The sequence below is a fragment of the Bubalus kerabau genome, chromosome 6 (genome assembly GCF_029407905.1).
Source record: "Bubalus kerabau isolate K-KA32 ecotype Philippines breed swamp buffalo chromosome 6, PCC_UOA_SB_1v2, whole genome shotgun sequence".
NCBI lineage: Eukaryota > Metazoa > Chordata > Mammalia > Artiodactyla > Bovidae > Bubalus > Bubalus kerabau.
Window position 1 is genome coordinate 621,838 of NC_073629.1, and position 16,276 is coordinate 638,113.

Sequence of the window (16,276 nt, forward strand, 5' to 3'; positions counted from 1 at the left end):
TTTGATATTTGGCAAAACTAATACAGTTATGTAAAGTTTAAAAATAAAATAAAATTAAAAAAAAGAAAGAAAAAAAACTGGCATTGGTATTTTTTAGAGGCCTTTTTTCAGTTTTGCCGGTTTCACATGCACTTGTGTGTGTATGTGAATGAGTGGATGTGCATGCATGTTTGTGTGTGTAGTTCTATACAGTTTTATCACATGTGCTGATTTGTGTAACTGTCACTACAATCAAGAGACAGAATAGTTGGAAATTCCCTGGTGGTCCAGTGGTTAGGACTCAGAGCTTTCACTTCCAGGGCACAGGTTCAATCCCTGATAGAGACAGATGCTGCAAGTCATGAATCCAACCAAAAAAAAAAAAAAGATACACAATTGTTCCACCTCTACAAAGATCCCTTTCCCCATTACTAATCCCTGACAGTTACTATTCTGTTTTCCGTCTCTTAATTTTGTCATTTTGAAAGTGTTATATAAATGGAATCATATAGAATGTAACCCATAGCCTTTTGATACTGGCTAATTTTCACTCAGTATTAATTCTATTGTGATCTAGTCAAGTGTTGAGTGTATCTAAAGCTCATTTCTTTCCACTGCTGAATAATATTCCATGGTGTGAATGCTCTAACATTTGCTTTATACATTGAGGGACATTTGGGTTGCTTTCAGGTTTGGACTATTTACTGCCCAATTCTGTAATTTGATTATGGAACTTCCACAGGACTTCCTCTAACAGACTCTTAAAGGGCACAAACAAAACCTTTTGAGCATCAGAAGCCAGGAAATAGGAGCAGTGTCCCCAGAAGAGACTGAGCTGTACTTACCTGTGAGTGTCCAGGAGTCTCTGGTGGAGGCATGGGTCAACAGTGGCCTGCTGCGGGGTCAGAGGCCCTGAATACAACAATGCGTGCACAAGTCCTTTTGAAGGAGGTTGCCATTACCACAATTACCCCTACCATAGTTTGGTCTGTGACTATTTACATACATTAAGTTGTTGTTGTTGTTTTGTAATGAAGAATAATTGCTTTACAGAATTTTTGTTTTTTGTCAAACCTCAATATGAATCAGCCATAGGTATACATATAATTTCTGTGCTGATATAAGTTTTCTCATACTGTTTATGGGGTTCTCAGTGCAAGAATACTGAAGTGGTTGGCCATTCCCTTCTCCAGTGGACTACGTTTTGTCAGAACCCTCCACCATGACCCGTCCGTCTTGGGTGGCCCTATATGGCATGACTCAAAGTTTCACTGAGGGCTTCTCTGGTGACTCAGAGGTTAAAGAATCTGCCTCCAATGCAGGAAACCTGGGTCCTATCCCTGGGTTGGGAAGATCCCCTGGAGAAGGAAAATGTAACCCACTCCAGTATTCTTGCCTGGAGAATCCCATGGACGGAGAAGCCTGGTAGGCTACAGTCCACGGGGTCACAAAGAATCAGACAAGACTGGTTAGACAAGGCTGTGATCCGTGTAATAAGTTTGGTTAGTTCTCTGTGATTGTGTTTTTCATTCTGTCTGCCCTCTGATGGATAAGGATAAGAGGCTTTTGGAAGCTTCCTGATAGGAGAGACTGACTGTGGGAGAAACTAGGTCTTATTCTGATGGGCAGAGCCACGCTCAGTAAATCTTTAATCCAACTCTCTGTTGATGGGCAGGGCTGTGTTCTCTCCCTGTTGTTTGGCCTAGGCAAACTGTGGTGGGGTAATTGTGGTAATGCTGACCTTCAAAAGGACTTGTACACACACTGTTGTATTCAGTGCCTGGACTCTGCAGCAGGCCACAGTTGACCCATGCCTCCACCAGAGACTCCTGGACACTCACAGAAATGTCTGGCTCAGTCTCTTGTGGGGACACTGCTCCTATCTCTTGGCTCCTTGTGTGCACAAAGTTTTGTACTTTGTACAAACAAACATGTACTCCAAATCTGTTTCCCCAGTCCTGTGGAAGTTCTGTAATCAAATCTCACTGGCCTCCAAAGAGAATACCTTGGGAGTTCTCAGTCCCTTTGCCAGATCCCCAGGTTGGGAAATATATTGTGGGTCCTAGAACTTTTTTAACAGTGCAAGACTTTCTTTGGTATTATTGTTCTGTGTGGTTTGTGGGTCACCTGCTTGGTGGCTCTATAGTGGCACGAATAGTGATCTCCTCCAAGAGGGCTTATGCCACACCCTGCATGACCCAGGTCTACTGCAGCCAGAGCCCATGTCCCCATAGCTGGCCACTGCTGACCCATGCCTCTGCAGGAGATACTCAAACACTCTGGCAGGTCTGGCTCAGTCTCTGTGGGGTCTCTGGGTCCTGGTGTGCACAAGGCTTTGTTTCAGCCATCTGAGCATCTCTGGTGGGTATGGGGTTTGATTCTAAACATGATTTTGCCCCTCCTATCATCTTCTTGGGGCTTCTTATTTGCCCTTGGACATGGAGCATTCACTCTATGGAATACTATTCAGCAATGGAAAGAATTGCGCTTTCAATACACTCAACACTTGGCGGTATTGCAAAAGAATTATACTGAGTGAAAATAAGTCTGTATCAAAAGGCTATGGGTTACATACTATATGATTCCATTTATATAACACTTTCAAAATGACAAAATTAAAGAGATGGAAAACAGAATAGTAATAGGCCTTGGAGTACAAAATGAACCAGGGCAAAGGCTAACAGAGTTTTGCCAGGAGAATGCACTGGTCATAGCAAACACCTTCTTCCAACAACACAAGGGATGTCTGTATACATGGACATCACCAGATGCTCAATATTGAATCAGATTGATTATATTATTTGCAGTCAAAGATGGAGAAGCTCTATACAGACAGCAAAAACAAGACCAGGAGCTGACTGTGGCTCAGATCATGAACTCCTTATTGAAAAATTCAGACTTAAACTGAAGAAAGTAGGGAAAACCACTGAATCTGCCTACAAATCAGGAGACCTGGGTTAAATTCCTGGGTCAGGAAAATGCCCTGGAGAGGGGAATGGCAACCCACTGCAGTATTCTTGCCTGGAGAATACCATAGACAGAGGATCCTGGCAGACGACCATCCATGGGGTCTCAAACAGTTGGAGACCATTCAGGTATGACCTAAATCAAATCCATAATGATTATACAGTAGAAATGACAAACAGATTCAAGGGAGTAGATCTGATAGAGAGAGTGCCTGAAGAACTATGGACATAGGTTCATGACATTGTACAGAAAGCAGTCATCAAGACCATCCCCAAAAAAAGAAATGCAAAAAGGCAAAATGGCTGTCTAAGGAGGCCTTACAAATAGCTGAAAAAGAAGTTAAGCTAAAGGCAAAGGAGAAAAGCAAAGATATACCCATCTGAATGCAGAGTTCCAAAGAATAGCAAGGAGAGATAAGAAAGCCTTCCTCAGTGAACAATGGAAAGAAATAGACAAAAACAACAGAATGGGAAAGGCTAGAGATCTCCTCAAGAAAATCAGAAATACCAGGGGAACATTTCATGCAAAGATGAGCATAATAAAGGCCAGGAATGGTATGGACATAACAGAAGCATAAGATATTAAGAAGAGGCGGCAAGAATACAGAGACAAACTATACAAAAAAAGATCTTCATGACCCAGATAACCATGATGGTGTGATCACTTACCTAGAGCCAGACATCCTGGAGTGTGAAGTCAAATGGGCCTTAGGAAGCATCACTACAAACAAAGCTAGTGGAGGTGATGGAATTCCAGTTGAGCTATTTCAAATCCTAAAAGGTGATGCTTTTAAAGTGTTGCACTCAATATGCCAGCAAATTTGGAAAACTCAACAGTGGCCACAGGACTGGAAAAGGTCAGTTTTCATTCCAATCCCAAAGAAAAGCAATGCCAAAGAATATTCAAACTACTGGACGATTGCACTTTTCTCACATGCTAGCAAACTAATGCTCAAAATTCTCCAAGCCAGGCTTCAACAATACATGAACCATGAACTTCCAGATGTTCAAGCTGTATTTAGAAAAGGAAGAGGAACAAGATATCAAAGTGCCAACATCCGTTGAATCATAGAAAAAGCAAGAAAGCTCCAGAAAAACATCTACTTTATTGACTATGCCAAAGCCTTTGACTGTATGGATCACAACAAACTGTGGAAAATTTTTAAAGAGATGGAAATACCAGACCACCTTACCTGCCTCCTGAGAAATCTGTATACAGGTCAAGAAGCAACATTTAGAACTGGACATGGAACAATGGATTCCTTTCCAAATTGGGAAAGGAGTACATCAAGGCTGGATATTGTCACCCTGCTTATTTAATTTATATGCAGACTACATCATTCAAAATGCCGGGCTGGATGAAGTACAGCTGGAATCAAGGTTGCCTGAAGAAATATCAATAACCTCAGATATGCAGATGATAGCACCCTTATGGCAGAAAGTGAAGAAGAACTAAAGAGCCTCTTGATGGAAGTGAAAGAGGAGAGTGAAAAAGCTGGCTTAAAACTCAGCATTCAAAAACCTAAAATCATGGCACCCGGTCCCATCACTTCATGGCAAATAGATGGGGGAACAATGGAAACAGTGACAGACTTTATTTTCTTTGGCTCCAAAATCACTGCATATGGTGACTGCAGCCATGATATTAAAAGATGCTTGCTCCTTGGAAGAAAATCTAAGACAAACCTAGAAAGCATATTAAAAAGCAGAAACATTAATTTGCTGACAAAATTCCATCTAGTCAGAGCTGTGGTTTTTCTGGTAGTCATGTATGGATGTGAGAGTTGGACCATAAAGAAAGCTAAGCACTGGAGAGTCGATGTTTTTGAAATGTGGTGTTAGAGAAGACTCTTGAGAGTCCCTTGGATTGCAAGGAGATCCAACAAGTCAATCCTAAAGGAAATCAGTCCTGAATATTCATTGGAAAGACTGATGCTTAAACTGAAGATCCACTACTTTGACCACCTGGTATGAAAAACTGACTCACTGGAAAAGACCCTGATGCTGGGAAAGTGAAGACAAGAGGAGAAGGGGAATACAGAGGATGAGATTGTTGGGTGGCATCACTGACTTGATGGACATGAGTCTGAGCAAGCTCCAGTGTTGGTGATGGACAGGGAAGCCTGGCAAGTTGCAGTAGATGGGGTCATAAAGAGTCAGGCACGACTGAGTGACTGAAGTGAACTAAACTAATCAATTTCCTCATTTTTGAGAGAAATGCCCAGCATATGTTAAATGTATATTTAAAATTTATTTTTAAGAAGGTGCCAAACTATTTTCCAGAATGGCCGTTCAGTTCAGTTCAGTTGGTGATGTCAGCACCAGGACCCTGGAGAAAGAAACATTCATCCCACAGGAGACTTGCCTGTGGATGCCCAGGTGTCTCCGGTGAAGGAGTGGGTTGGTGGTGGCCTGCTGTGGGGTTGGGGGCATGGGCTGTAGCAGTACATGCATGGGATCTTTTGAGGGAAGTCACCATTATCTTCATTCAATTCAGTTCTGTTCAGTTGCTCAGTCCTGTCTAACTCTTTGCAACCCCATGGACTGCAGCACGCCAGACCTCCCTGTCCATCACCAACTCCCGGAATTTATTCAGACTCTTGTCCATTGAGTCAGTGATGCCATCCATCCATTCATTAACTCCAACAAAGTTTGGCCCCAGGTAAATAGCAGGGAGGGAACACAGCTCCACCCATCAACAGAAAATTGGATTAAAGATTTACTGAACATGGCCCTGCCCATCAGAAAAAGACCCAGTATCCCCCACAGTCAGTCTATCCCATCAGGAAGCTTTCATAAGCTTCTTATCCTTCTCCATCAGAGGGCAAACAGACTGAAAACCACAGAATGGCTGTACCATTTTAATATTCTCAGAGGCAATATATGAGAGATCTAATTTTGCTACATCGTTGCTACTGTCACCATTTAAAAAAAATTCAGTTCAGTTCAGTTCAGTCGCTCATTCGTGTCCAACTCTTCATGACCCCATGAATCGCAGCACGCCAGGCCTCCCTGTCCATCAACAACTCCCAGAGTTCACTCAGACTCACGTCCATTGAGTCAGTGATGCCATCCAGCCATCTCATCCTCTGTCGTCCCCTTCTCCTCCTGCCCCCAATCCCTCCCAGCATCAGAGTCTTGGAGGGATTGGGAGCAGGAGGAGAAGGGGAGACAGAGGATGAGATAGCTGGATGGCATCACCGACTCAATGGACATGAGTTTCAGTAAACTCCGAGAGTTGGTGATGGACAGGGAGGCCTGGCATGCTGCGATTCATGGGGTCACAAAGAGTCGGACATGGCTGAGTGACTGAACTGAACTGAACTGATGCTACTACTAGGAAGCTCCATCCGCAACCTAAATCTCCATTCTCAAAATGCCTAGAAGGTGATGTGAAGGTGAGTAATACATGAATGACTCTTGATCCATTGTGAAAATGTAGGGTCAGTTTTATAAGGTAAGTTTCACTATCTTTATCCTGACCAAAAAGCATAGGTTTTTATTAGACTCGTAACAACACAATTTTGCAGTTTACAGATTTGCATTCTGGAAGCAAACTTCTGTAATACCATGAGAATTTTATTATGCATGGAGGCAACTCTCTTCCATGTCTAGTAGGAAGAGATGATGGTCTTCAACAGGACTAGTCAAGGTGCTGGGGAGTGTATTCCAACAGGTGAGAGTCTTCGAGGTCCAGGGCCTGACTCATGCACACAATAGACTGTGAACTGGTGACCGACTCTCACCTAGGCAATGTAGAGGGTTGGAGAAGGGCCTGCTTAACTCACTGGGTTGCAGAGTGCTGGAAGTGGACTATCTCCCTGAGTTCATCAGAACAGGAGAAATGAGCTTTGTCTCAGAATCAGATGTGGGCCATGTGGGAGAAAAGTCTGGCATATGTTCAATTACCTTCAGTCTTTATTTTTTTTTAATTTATTTATTTTCAATTGAAGGATAATTGCCTTAAGGTATTGCGTTGGTTTTCACCAAACATCAGCATGAATCAGCCATCGGTTTACCCATGTCCCCTCCCACTTGAATAGTGCTCCCTGAGGATCCATGGAGACTACAGCTGAAAGGTGAAGCAAGAGCAAAAGTCCGAGATCAGGTGAGCTAAAACTGAATCATTAGGCACCACAGGAGTGAGATGCACCCTCCAGATGACTGCAGGAGAGGGCACAGCAGTCAGCCTCTTAGCTGAGTACCCATTAAACACACCACAGGAAAAGAAAGATGACATGGACAACCTGCCATGGCCAACGACCTAAGTCACTAAACCAAGCAAGGCTGTCCTATCCTCTGAATCCTTCCCCACTTAACTGAAAACACTGAAATCGCAGCAAGTGGGCTTAGATGGAGGATCACCTTCCTGTTACAGGCCTCTAGCCCTAAGCAGACCTAAGCCAGGGGAAAACCAAGCTACAAAAGTGAGGAATTCCGATTATTGTACAGGACTACCCACTTCAAGTACTTAAATGAGACAATATTTGTAACCTAAAATCTCTGCAGTTGTGCATTATCCAAGACTCTGACTATTATCATGGGCCTGCAGGAGTCTTCTTCCAGGGAAGGAGAAGATAACTGTGGCTGAATGGGCAAGACAGGAAAATAAAATTGCATCTTAATGCAGTTCAATACAGTGGCCACACAAACATGATTTCATTTACTCCTCACAGCCTCTTCAAAAGTTAAGCATGTGAACTTGTACAGCTGGGCAGGGCTGCACGCTCAGAAGGGCTCTGCACTTGGTTTAATGCTCTGTTGTTGTTGTCTTGAAATTTTTACTAATTTTGAAACAATGAGCACCACATTTTGACTTTTCACTGAACCCTACAAATTATGTAGTTTGTTCTGCAAAGAGCTTTTGGGAGTCTGACCATATTGAATTTTTTGACCTAGATTTGAATTATATGGTGTTAACTTCTCACAACTTTTTATGCTGTGCATATTTATGCAATTTTCTCTGTTTTATATTAAAATGAAATTTTAAAAATAAATCCTTCCCCAGGAATAGATTTACTCCAGGAAATAAGAAAAAAAATTAACTTCTGGCTTATGTTCTCAATGAAATATAAAGGCATGATTCTATCAAATGGACTTCCCTGGTGGCTCAGACAGTAAAGCATCTGCCTACAATGTGGGAGACCTGGATTCAATCCCTGTGTTGGGAAGATCCACTGGAGAAGAAAATGGCAACCCACTCCAGTATTCTTGCCTGGAAAATCTCATGGACGGAGGAGCCTGGTAGGCTACAGTCCATGAGGTCACAAACAGTGGGACACGATTGACCGACTTCACTTTCACTTTTTTTCTATCAAATAGACAAAAATAAGAGAGTTAATCTAAATTGAAGAACTGAAATAAAATCTCTACTGGAAGTACTAAATAGCAGATTTGACTTAGCAGAAAAATAAATTTTGAAGAATACAAGATAAGCTTGAGATGGAATCATAAAATTCAGAATAAAGACCTAGGAAAGTAAAAGAAGACAACAGAAATGGAAGTAAGATGACAGAGACTCAAATTACAAACTATGATCATCTTTAAAGGAAAAAAGTGGATCAAAATCAACTGTAATAAAAAAAAAATAATCTCTCTGTAGTATAAAAGGACCTGACACCAATAGAAATAAAGAAGTGTCACTGTGTTCATGGCAGATTTAATAGGCAATGTGTTTCCTATTAACTTTATTCTTTGAATTCCAAGAAAATAAAAGTCATCTTGAAATCCTCTAAACTTAAAAAAGGTAATTTCCAAGAATTAATGTATAATCAATAAAGTTTCTATTTTTGTTTCTCTGCAGAAAACAGTAGAGAAATGCCTTTGGGTTTTAGTAATAAAGTTACAGAGAGGTGATGGCACAAAAAATATGGTAACCAGTCAATTTGCTAGTCATGGTTGAGAGCAAAATGACAAACTCAGATATGTCTATGAAAAAGATTGCTTAAGATGTTAATTCGTCCACTGGAAAATGAAAATGAATCAAATTTAAAACTCTATCATCAGGAAGAAGTAGTAGAATGGTAAAGAACTAGCAATAAGCCCTGAAAATTGCAAGAGAAAAAACTTCAGAAATCACTAAAAACTAAAGGAGAAAGATTGATGTCTAAAATAATTTGCATAACTATGGTAACTAACATAGGACACAAATGACAAAATATACTTTAATAAAAGCATTTATTTACCTTAAACAACAGGGCCTACAACCCCTGATTAAACTAACAAAAAGTATATAAAGAGGGAAAAGAGCAAAAGAGCATATATTCTTCTTACTTTTCCATAAAATGAAGTTAATTGTAATATTTAGTTTTCATAATAACATCACAAACAGAAATTCAATAAATCTATAAAAATTGCTAACCTTACCACTAATAAAATTAAAATCAAGTTCTCCATTTTCCAAATTATTATAAACATAAGAGCATACAGAATATCTTCTATTCCACCAGGGAAGCCCTATCCAATAGAACACACACAAAGGAAGAAACAAACAACTTGGCTAAAAGAGGCATAAAATTAACAAAAGTCAAAACCATAAAAACAACTAGAATCAATTACAATAAAAGTAAATTCAGATGAATCATGTGGTTCAAACAAGATTATCCCCCTGGTCTTGGAATAGCTCTAAGTGGCTATTACTTCACAGGAAACACAGTATAAAATACATTGCTATATACAAAAAATTTAAAAATCAAAAGACTAATACAGCCCAGTCTTCTTGATGAACACAGATACTAAAATTGTAAATGAAGTAACAGGGAACAGGAAACACTCCATGGTCCTAGCTTGTTTCCTCTCCGTTTTGGTAGTTCAGCAGAGAGCTGGCACAGGAGACCTGAATCCCCTCAAAGAAAGGAAAGGCAGCCTCAACTTTCCAGGGGTCCTCTTTTCTAGAAAGACCCCTTCTAGGCCTGGAAGCATCCATTCTGCATACTCACATAGATGATCCCTGGCCGACTTCATGAATACATAGGGCAAGACTAAGGCTCCCTCTACAGACAGAGGAGCCTCCATATACCAAGAGCCCGCTGTGTGTGTGTGTGTGTGTGTGTGTGTGTGTGTGTGTGTGTGTGTGTGCTCAGTCATGTTCAACTCTTTGTGACCCCATGGACTAGTCCACCAGGTTCCTCTCTCTGTCCAGGGAATTTTCCAAGCAAGAAAACTAGAGCGGGTGGCCTTTTCCTTTTGCAGGGGATCTTCCCAGCTCAGCGATCAAACCCACATCACTTGCATCTCCTGCATTGGCAGGTAGACTCTTTACTACTGTGCCACCTGGGAAGCACATTTTTGTTCAATTGTTCAGTCGTGTCTGTCTCTGCTACCCCATGAACTCCAGCACACCAGGCCTCCCTGTTCTTCACTACCTCCCTTCCCTAAACTGTGGGACAGTGAGATTCTAGGTGATCTGTCTGTGTGACACTGTTCTCTGCTAGGCAATTTCCTCCATATTAAATCTACTCTACATTGTTAATGATGTTGTCCAGGTGTTTTTGTACAACAGGAATAGAAGTCAACAATTTATTATGCCAAAGGACATTCACTTGACTAATGAAAAGCAGATTGTTTATAAAATTGGTTAACATCCTGTGCTGTGCTTAGTTCCTCAGTCGTGTCTTACTCTTTGCGACCCTGTGGACTGCAGCCTTCCAGGCTCCTCTGTCCATTGGGATTCTCCAGGCAAGAATACTGGAGTGGGTTGCTATGCCCTCCTCCAGGGGATCTTCTCAACCCAGGGATCAAACCCAGGTCTCCTACATTGCAGGCAGATTCTTTACCATCTGAGCCATCCTTAGTTCAGTTCAGTTCAGTTCAGTCACTCAGTCCTGTCCGACTCTTTGCGACCCCATGAATCGCAACATGCCAGGCCTCCCTGTCCATCACCAACTCCCGGAGTTCACCCAGACTCACGTCCATTGAGTCAGTGATACCATCCAGCCATCTCATCCTCTGTTGTCCCCTTCTCCTCCTGCCCCCGATCCCTCCCAGCATCAGAGTCTTTTCCAATGAGTCAACTCTTGGCATGAGGTGGCCAAAGTACTGGAGTTTCAGCTTTAGCATCATTCCTTCCAAAGAAATCCCAGGGCTGATCTCCTTCAGAATGGACTGGCTGGATCTCCTTGCAGTCCAAGAGACTCTGAGCCATCCTATGTAACATAAAAAAGATAAATAACAAAAACTTGTATTACCTCCTTAATGGGATGTTTCTAATTTATTTCTAATTATAACCCTTTAAAAAAGACAAAAAGGTTGGATTTAGAGAGTTTATTTCAAAACAACACAGCATCATGCTCAATGAGGAAAGAACTAACGTCTTTTCCTTTCAAACCACTAGCAAAGGAAATATTTCTATTAATTCAAAAATAGTGATAATTCAGAAATTCTTATCAATTTCACAATTTATAAACCAAAAAAAAAAACCAAAATCATAATAAAAAAGCAGAAAAAAATTTATGATGATTTGTAGAAATTAACATGCGGAAGCTCTAGAAAACTAACCAATTGAAAAACAGAATTCATAGATGAATTCAGCAAAGTGGAAGAGTAAGAATTAGATATGAAAAACATCAATTCCAATTCTATATACCAAATACAAGAATTCCCATCAGAGATAGCAAAAATTAAGTAAGAATTATACAAATGAGAAAAATGAGTGGTCTAGAGACAAAACTTATAAAAAAGAAAACATATCTAAGACAAAAAATTATATCAATTTTTTATACTACTCAATAGTGTCAAGATTTTAAATATTCCAAAATTAATCTATAGGTTTAATGTGACTAGAGTAAAATCATAACAGGATCCATTTTCAATACTGAGGAAATAATTTAAACCCCATCTGCTAGAATATCTGCTAACATCTTTGAAATCTTTCCAAAAAAATAGTAAACCATATATTTAAAACAAATTGTACAATTATGGCAATTAAAACATTGGTTTGCTTTTATATATTGATGAGCATACAGATTATTGCAACAGATAAGATGACTGAAAAGAAATTATGTTTGCATATATGATAAAAGAAGCATCACAAGCCAAGGAATAATGAAAGGATCATTCAATAAATGGGCCTTGGGGGAGTGGGATTCATGCATTTCTTCAGTTTTTACCATGCAACATAATTCACTTCTGATGAATCAAAAAATTGACTTAGTAAAGAAGATCAGAGAAAACTGATATGAATACTTATCCATTTTTGAAGAGAGACTGATTTTCTAGTTAAACAAACATAAAAAGAGGAAATAATCCTATATTTAACTCAATAAAATTAAAACTCTTTCATGTGAAAAAGTTAATAAGATCTAGAAGGTAAATAAAAGATTGGGCTCAAATTTACAAAGAGGTAATAAACAGGTGATATCTTTATAAACCTCAATACTGTTTTAATTTCCTTTTATTTAGTAACTACTGAGATCAGCACTTTCTTACATGTTTACTTAATAGCTGTAATTCTACCCTCTGTCTCACCTGTTTGTATCACTTTACCATGTGTCTGTTAGAGAGTCTTAATATTTTTCTCATCATTTCACATTTGGGAAAAAGATTTTGAATAAATAAAGCAAAACAGATAATGCTTTTAATGCACAGAATTAGACAAACACCAAGCCCCCTAGTTATCAAAGAAATGTAAGCCAAAGCTATAGTGAAAAATGTTTACTTGCTAAATTAGCAAACTTTTTTTAAAAGATGACCCCAAAAACTGGCTTAGATAAACTGGAATTTTTTCTTATTTGAGTTTGGTAACAGTGGAAGTTTGAAATTATGATTTGGAGAGCAATTTATAATTATAGGCACTATTTATAAATTATTATAAAAATATTAATGATAGTAAGCTTATGTTCTAAAACAAGTAAACAAACAATTCTAAAATATGGGAAAAACTATTTAAAATTTTTCTAAATAGCCTGTAGATCCAGCAGCCCAGGAATGAGAAAGCAAATTGCAGCACTCATACAGGGAACTCAGTACTGTCATTAAAATGATGGTTATGAAGATTGCATAACAGCATGGAAATACTTATGATGATTTTATCATAGGCAAACACAAAAGCAAAATACAAAATGATGAGAAAAGTAGCAAAAGAGGGGGGGAAAAGGAAAGAAATGCACTAAATCAAAAACTTAGTCATTTTTTAAAGAAAATTAAAATGAAGTCCAATTAGTTACAAATTTACAATCACTACTCAGTAATTAAAACTATTCAGTTATAGTGAACTGATTCCACCCCATTCCTCATTCAACAGTAAGACACCCCTTACTCCCACCCCAGGTGGGGCTGGAACTTGAGGCCTGGGGAGGAAGGGCTTCTCATCTTCTCATCTCTGTTTCCTTCTCCCCCTCCCTAGATTGGAACCCTGGAATGAGACTCCTTGGCTGTTGGCTTCTCCTCACCCTCTGAAGTGGTCCTCTTAGGCAGAATTTCTTTTTAATAGATTTGATTTCTTAGAGAAGTTTTAGACACATAACACAATTAATTGAGCAGAAGACACAGATATTTCCCACTTACTCCCTGATCCCACATTTGCATAACATCCCCTAGGTCAGCATCCCTCACCAGATGGTGCATTTGTTACAACTGATGGTCTTGCATTGACACGTCATCATCACCCAGAGTCCACAGCTTACTTTTGGTGGTACCCATTCTAAGGGTCTGGGCAAACATATAACGATAAATGTCCATCATTATAGTATCACACAGAGTAGTTTCACTGCCCTGAAACTCTTTTGTGCTCCACCTATTCACCCCTGAGTCCTAATTAGATTTTTTTCTTCTTCTTCTTCTTCTTTTTTGGCCATGCTGTGCACAAGGCTTTCAGGATCTTAGTTCCCCTACCCAGGATTGAACCTGGACCACAGCAGTGAAAGCACAGAGTTGTAATCGTTGGACCCCTGGGGAACTGCCAAATTAGGCAGAATTTCTTTTTTGTGGTCCGCAGGAAATGCATCCTCATCATTCGTCCGTGGAGATTGCAGTAACCAAGAGTGGCCTTCCACTCCCTCTGCCTTGCTCTTGGACTTGAAGTGTGAATGGAAGGAACCCACCAAGAGCACCCTGAGCTGCTGGAAGCCCACCCTTCCTGCCTGGAGAAGAGGCAGCAGCACCCCACTCCTTCCGAGGAGGCTGGAGCTATGCACACAATGTAGCTCCTCTCTCCAGAGAGACTGTGTTACTTTTCTAACTGGAGTGTTCATTTTTTTTATTTTTATTTTTTTACTGATGCTTATTTTATTTTATTTTTTTTATTTTATTTTATTTTTAAACTTTAACTGGAGTGTTTAATTTGCAGTGTTGTGTTGGTTTCTGCCATACAACACCATGAAGCAGGCATGGATGTACATATGTTCCTTCCCCCATGAGCTTCCCTCCCTCGCACCCCCGTCGCATCCCTCTAGGTCATCACAGAGCACCAGGCTGAGCTCCCTGTGTGATACAGCAACTTCCCACTAGCTGTCTGTTTCACACCTGATAGTGTTTATATGTCAATGCTATGCTCTCAATTCATCCCTTCTTCAAAGACTCTCCATTCTTTTGAATTGAATGATTGGTCAAGGGGTTTGAGAGCTGTGGATAGGATTCTTGGACTACCACTCTGAGTATTCCTCTGTAATTGGGTCCTTTAATTTTAATTCAGTCGTGTCCAACTCTTTACTACCCCACAGACTGCAGCCCTCCAGGCTCCTCTGTCCCTGGGGATTCTCCAGGCAAGAACACTGGAGTGGGTTGCCATGCCCTCCTCCAGGGGATCTTCCCAACCCAGGGATCAAACCCTGGTCTCCCACATCGCAGGTGGATTCTTTACTGACTGAGCCACCAGGGAAGCCCCTTTAATTGACAATTTTAATAAGCTGTCTTGAGTATAAAGAGCACAGAGAAGCTTGATAGGTCCTAAATGTCACTTCAGTTTATTTAGGTGATTAAAAAATAAATATATAAACAATACAATAAAAAAGAAAGATAACCAGAAATTGAAACTTTGATATCTTCCAGAACCCCTATTTTAATATTTTTATGCCTTGGTCAGTCCTCCCTGAGTTTCTATTCCTTCCTCTGAAATTGGAATAATAAATAATAGCTCTTTTCCTTCAACAGTGTGTTATCATAAAGTTAATTGTTTACTACAAACATATCAACATAAGCTAGTCTTATTATAACAATTGGATATTTCATAAAGAGAAATATTCTGGTGTATTCTGTTTTCTTCTTAACATGTGTGAATTGCTATGCTCTTCTAAGTGGTGGAATAATCAGTAGGGAAATAATCAGAAGTGAATACCTAAGTCAAAATTTACCATTACATCTGATGCATTGAGGCTTATCAGAATATCCACCAAGCATTAACAAAAATACAAAACAAAACAAATTACCTGTTAGAATCTGAAGGGAAAAAAAAAGAAAATTTGTGAGAGATAGGTTTTGTTGTTTTTTTTTTTTTTTCTTTTTTAAACCAAAATTAGCAAAAGTAAGATGTAACATATCTGGAAACAAAAGCACATCAAAGCTTTTCTTTTAATGAGCACAAAAGACATATTGCTGAGGTTAGATACTTTAAAACGGGTGAAATGAGTTTAGTATTGAAAGAAGCTTTTTGTTGAAGATTACTGCTTTTATTCAGATTCAGATGAAATTGTTTATTTTTGTTAGACAATGAATTTCTTCCTTAAGAGTAATTTCGCTGTAAAGTAATTTTTATCTGTGGCAATTTATATCTAATGTTAGGAGAGAATGATAATAGAGGTAATTCATTCTAGGTTTTTCTGGGGGGGTCACCTCAAATGGGAGTCGTGTCCGACTCTTTGCAACCCCATGGACTATATAGTCCATGGAATTCTCCAGGCCAGAATACTGGTGTGGGTAGCCTTGCCCTTCTCCAGGGGATCTTCCCAACCCAGGGATTGAACCCAGGTCTCCCGCACTGGAGGCGGATTCTTTACCAACTGAGCTATCAGGGAAACCCAGTAATTTTGAAATGGGAGTTAAATAACAATAGGGTAATGAAGCATGATAGTTCAACGGGAACACGGAAATGTTTACATTGGTGGTTTTGACAGAATTATACAATTTTAATGTAAGAAGCCTTTCAAAACTGTCCTCGTGTCTTGCACATGAGGAAACTGAATGATGAATATCAGAACAAGAGGTAAGGTCTCTTCATTCCTGGCCCATCACATCTGTGTGTATGTTTTACACAAAATCCTTCAACTCTTAGGTTTTGTTATGAATCATATTGAGAAATACTGGTTGGAACTGTCAACCTGAGACCTGACTGGGCCGTTGTAACTCCTTTAAGCATCAGGAGAGAGGAAAAAGGGGAGTGAAGCTGCTGGCCCCTTCCC

At 39.8% G+C, this 16,276-nt stretch overlaps 1 protein-coding gene across 1 annotated transcript in view; it reads left to right on the forward strand.

Annotated features, from left to right (window-relative positions):
* Positions 1-16,086, forward strand: part of LOC129655850 (uncharacterized) — an 86,859-nt gene extending 70,773 nt beyond the window's left edge. The window contains 2 exon segments of the mRNA XM_055586674.1: positions 6,989-7,053; positions 13,879-16,086. Coding sequence (XP_055442649.1) covers positions 6,989-7,021 — 33 coding nt within the window. The 3' untranslated portion in view covers positions 7,022-7,053; positions 13,879-16,086.
* The last annotated feature ends 190 nt before the right edge of the window (positions 16,087-16,276 follow it).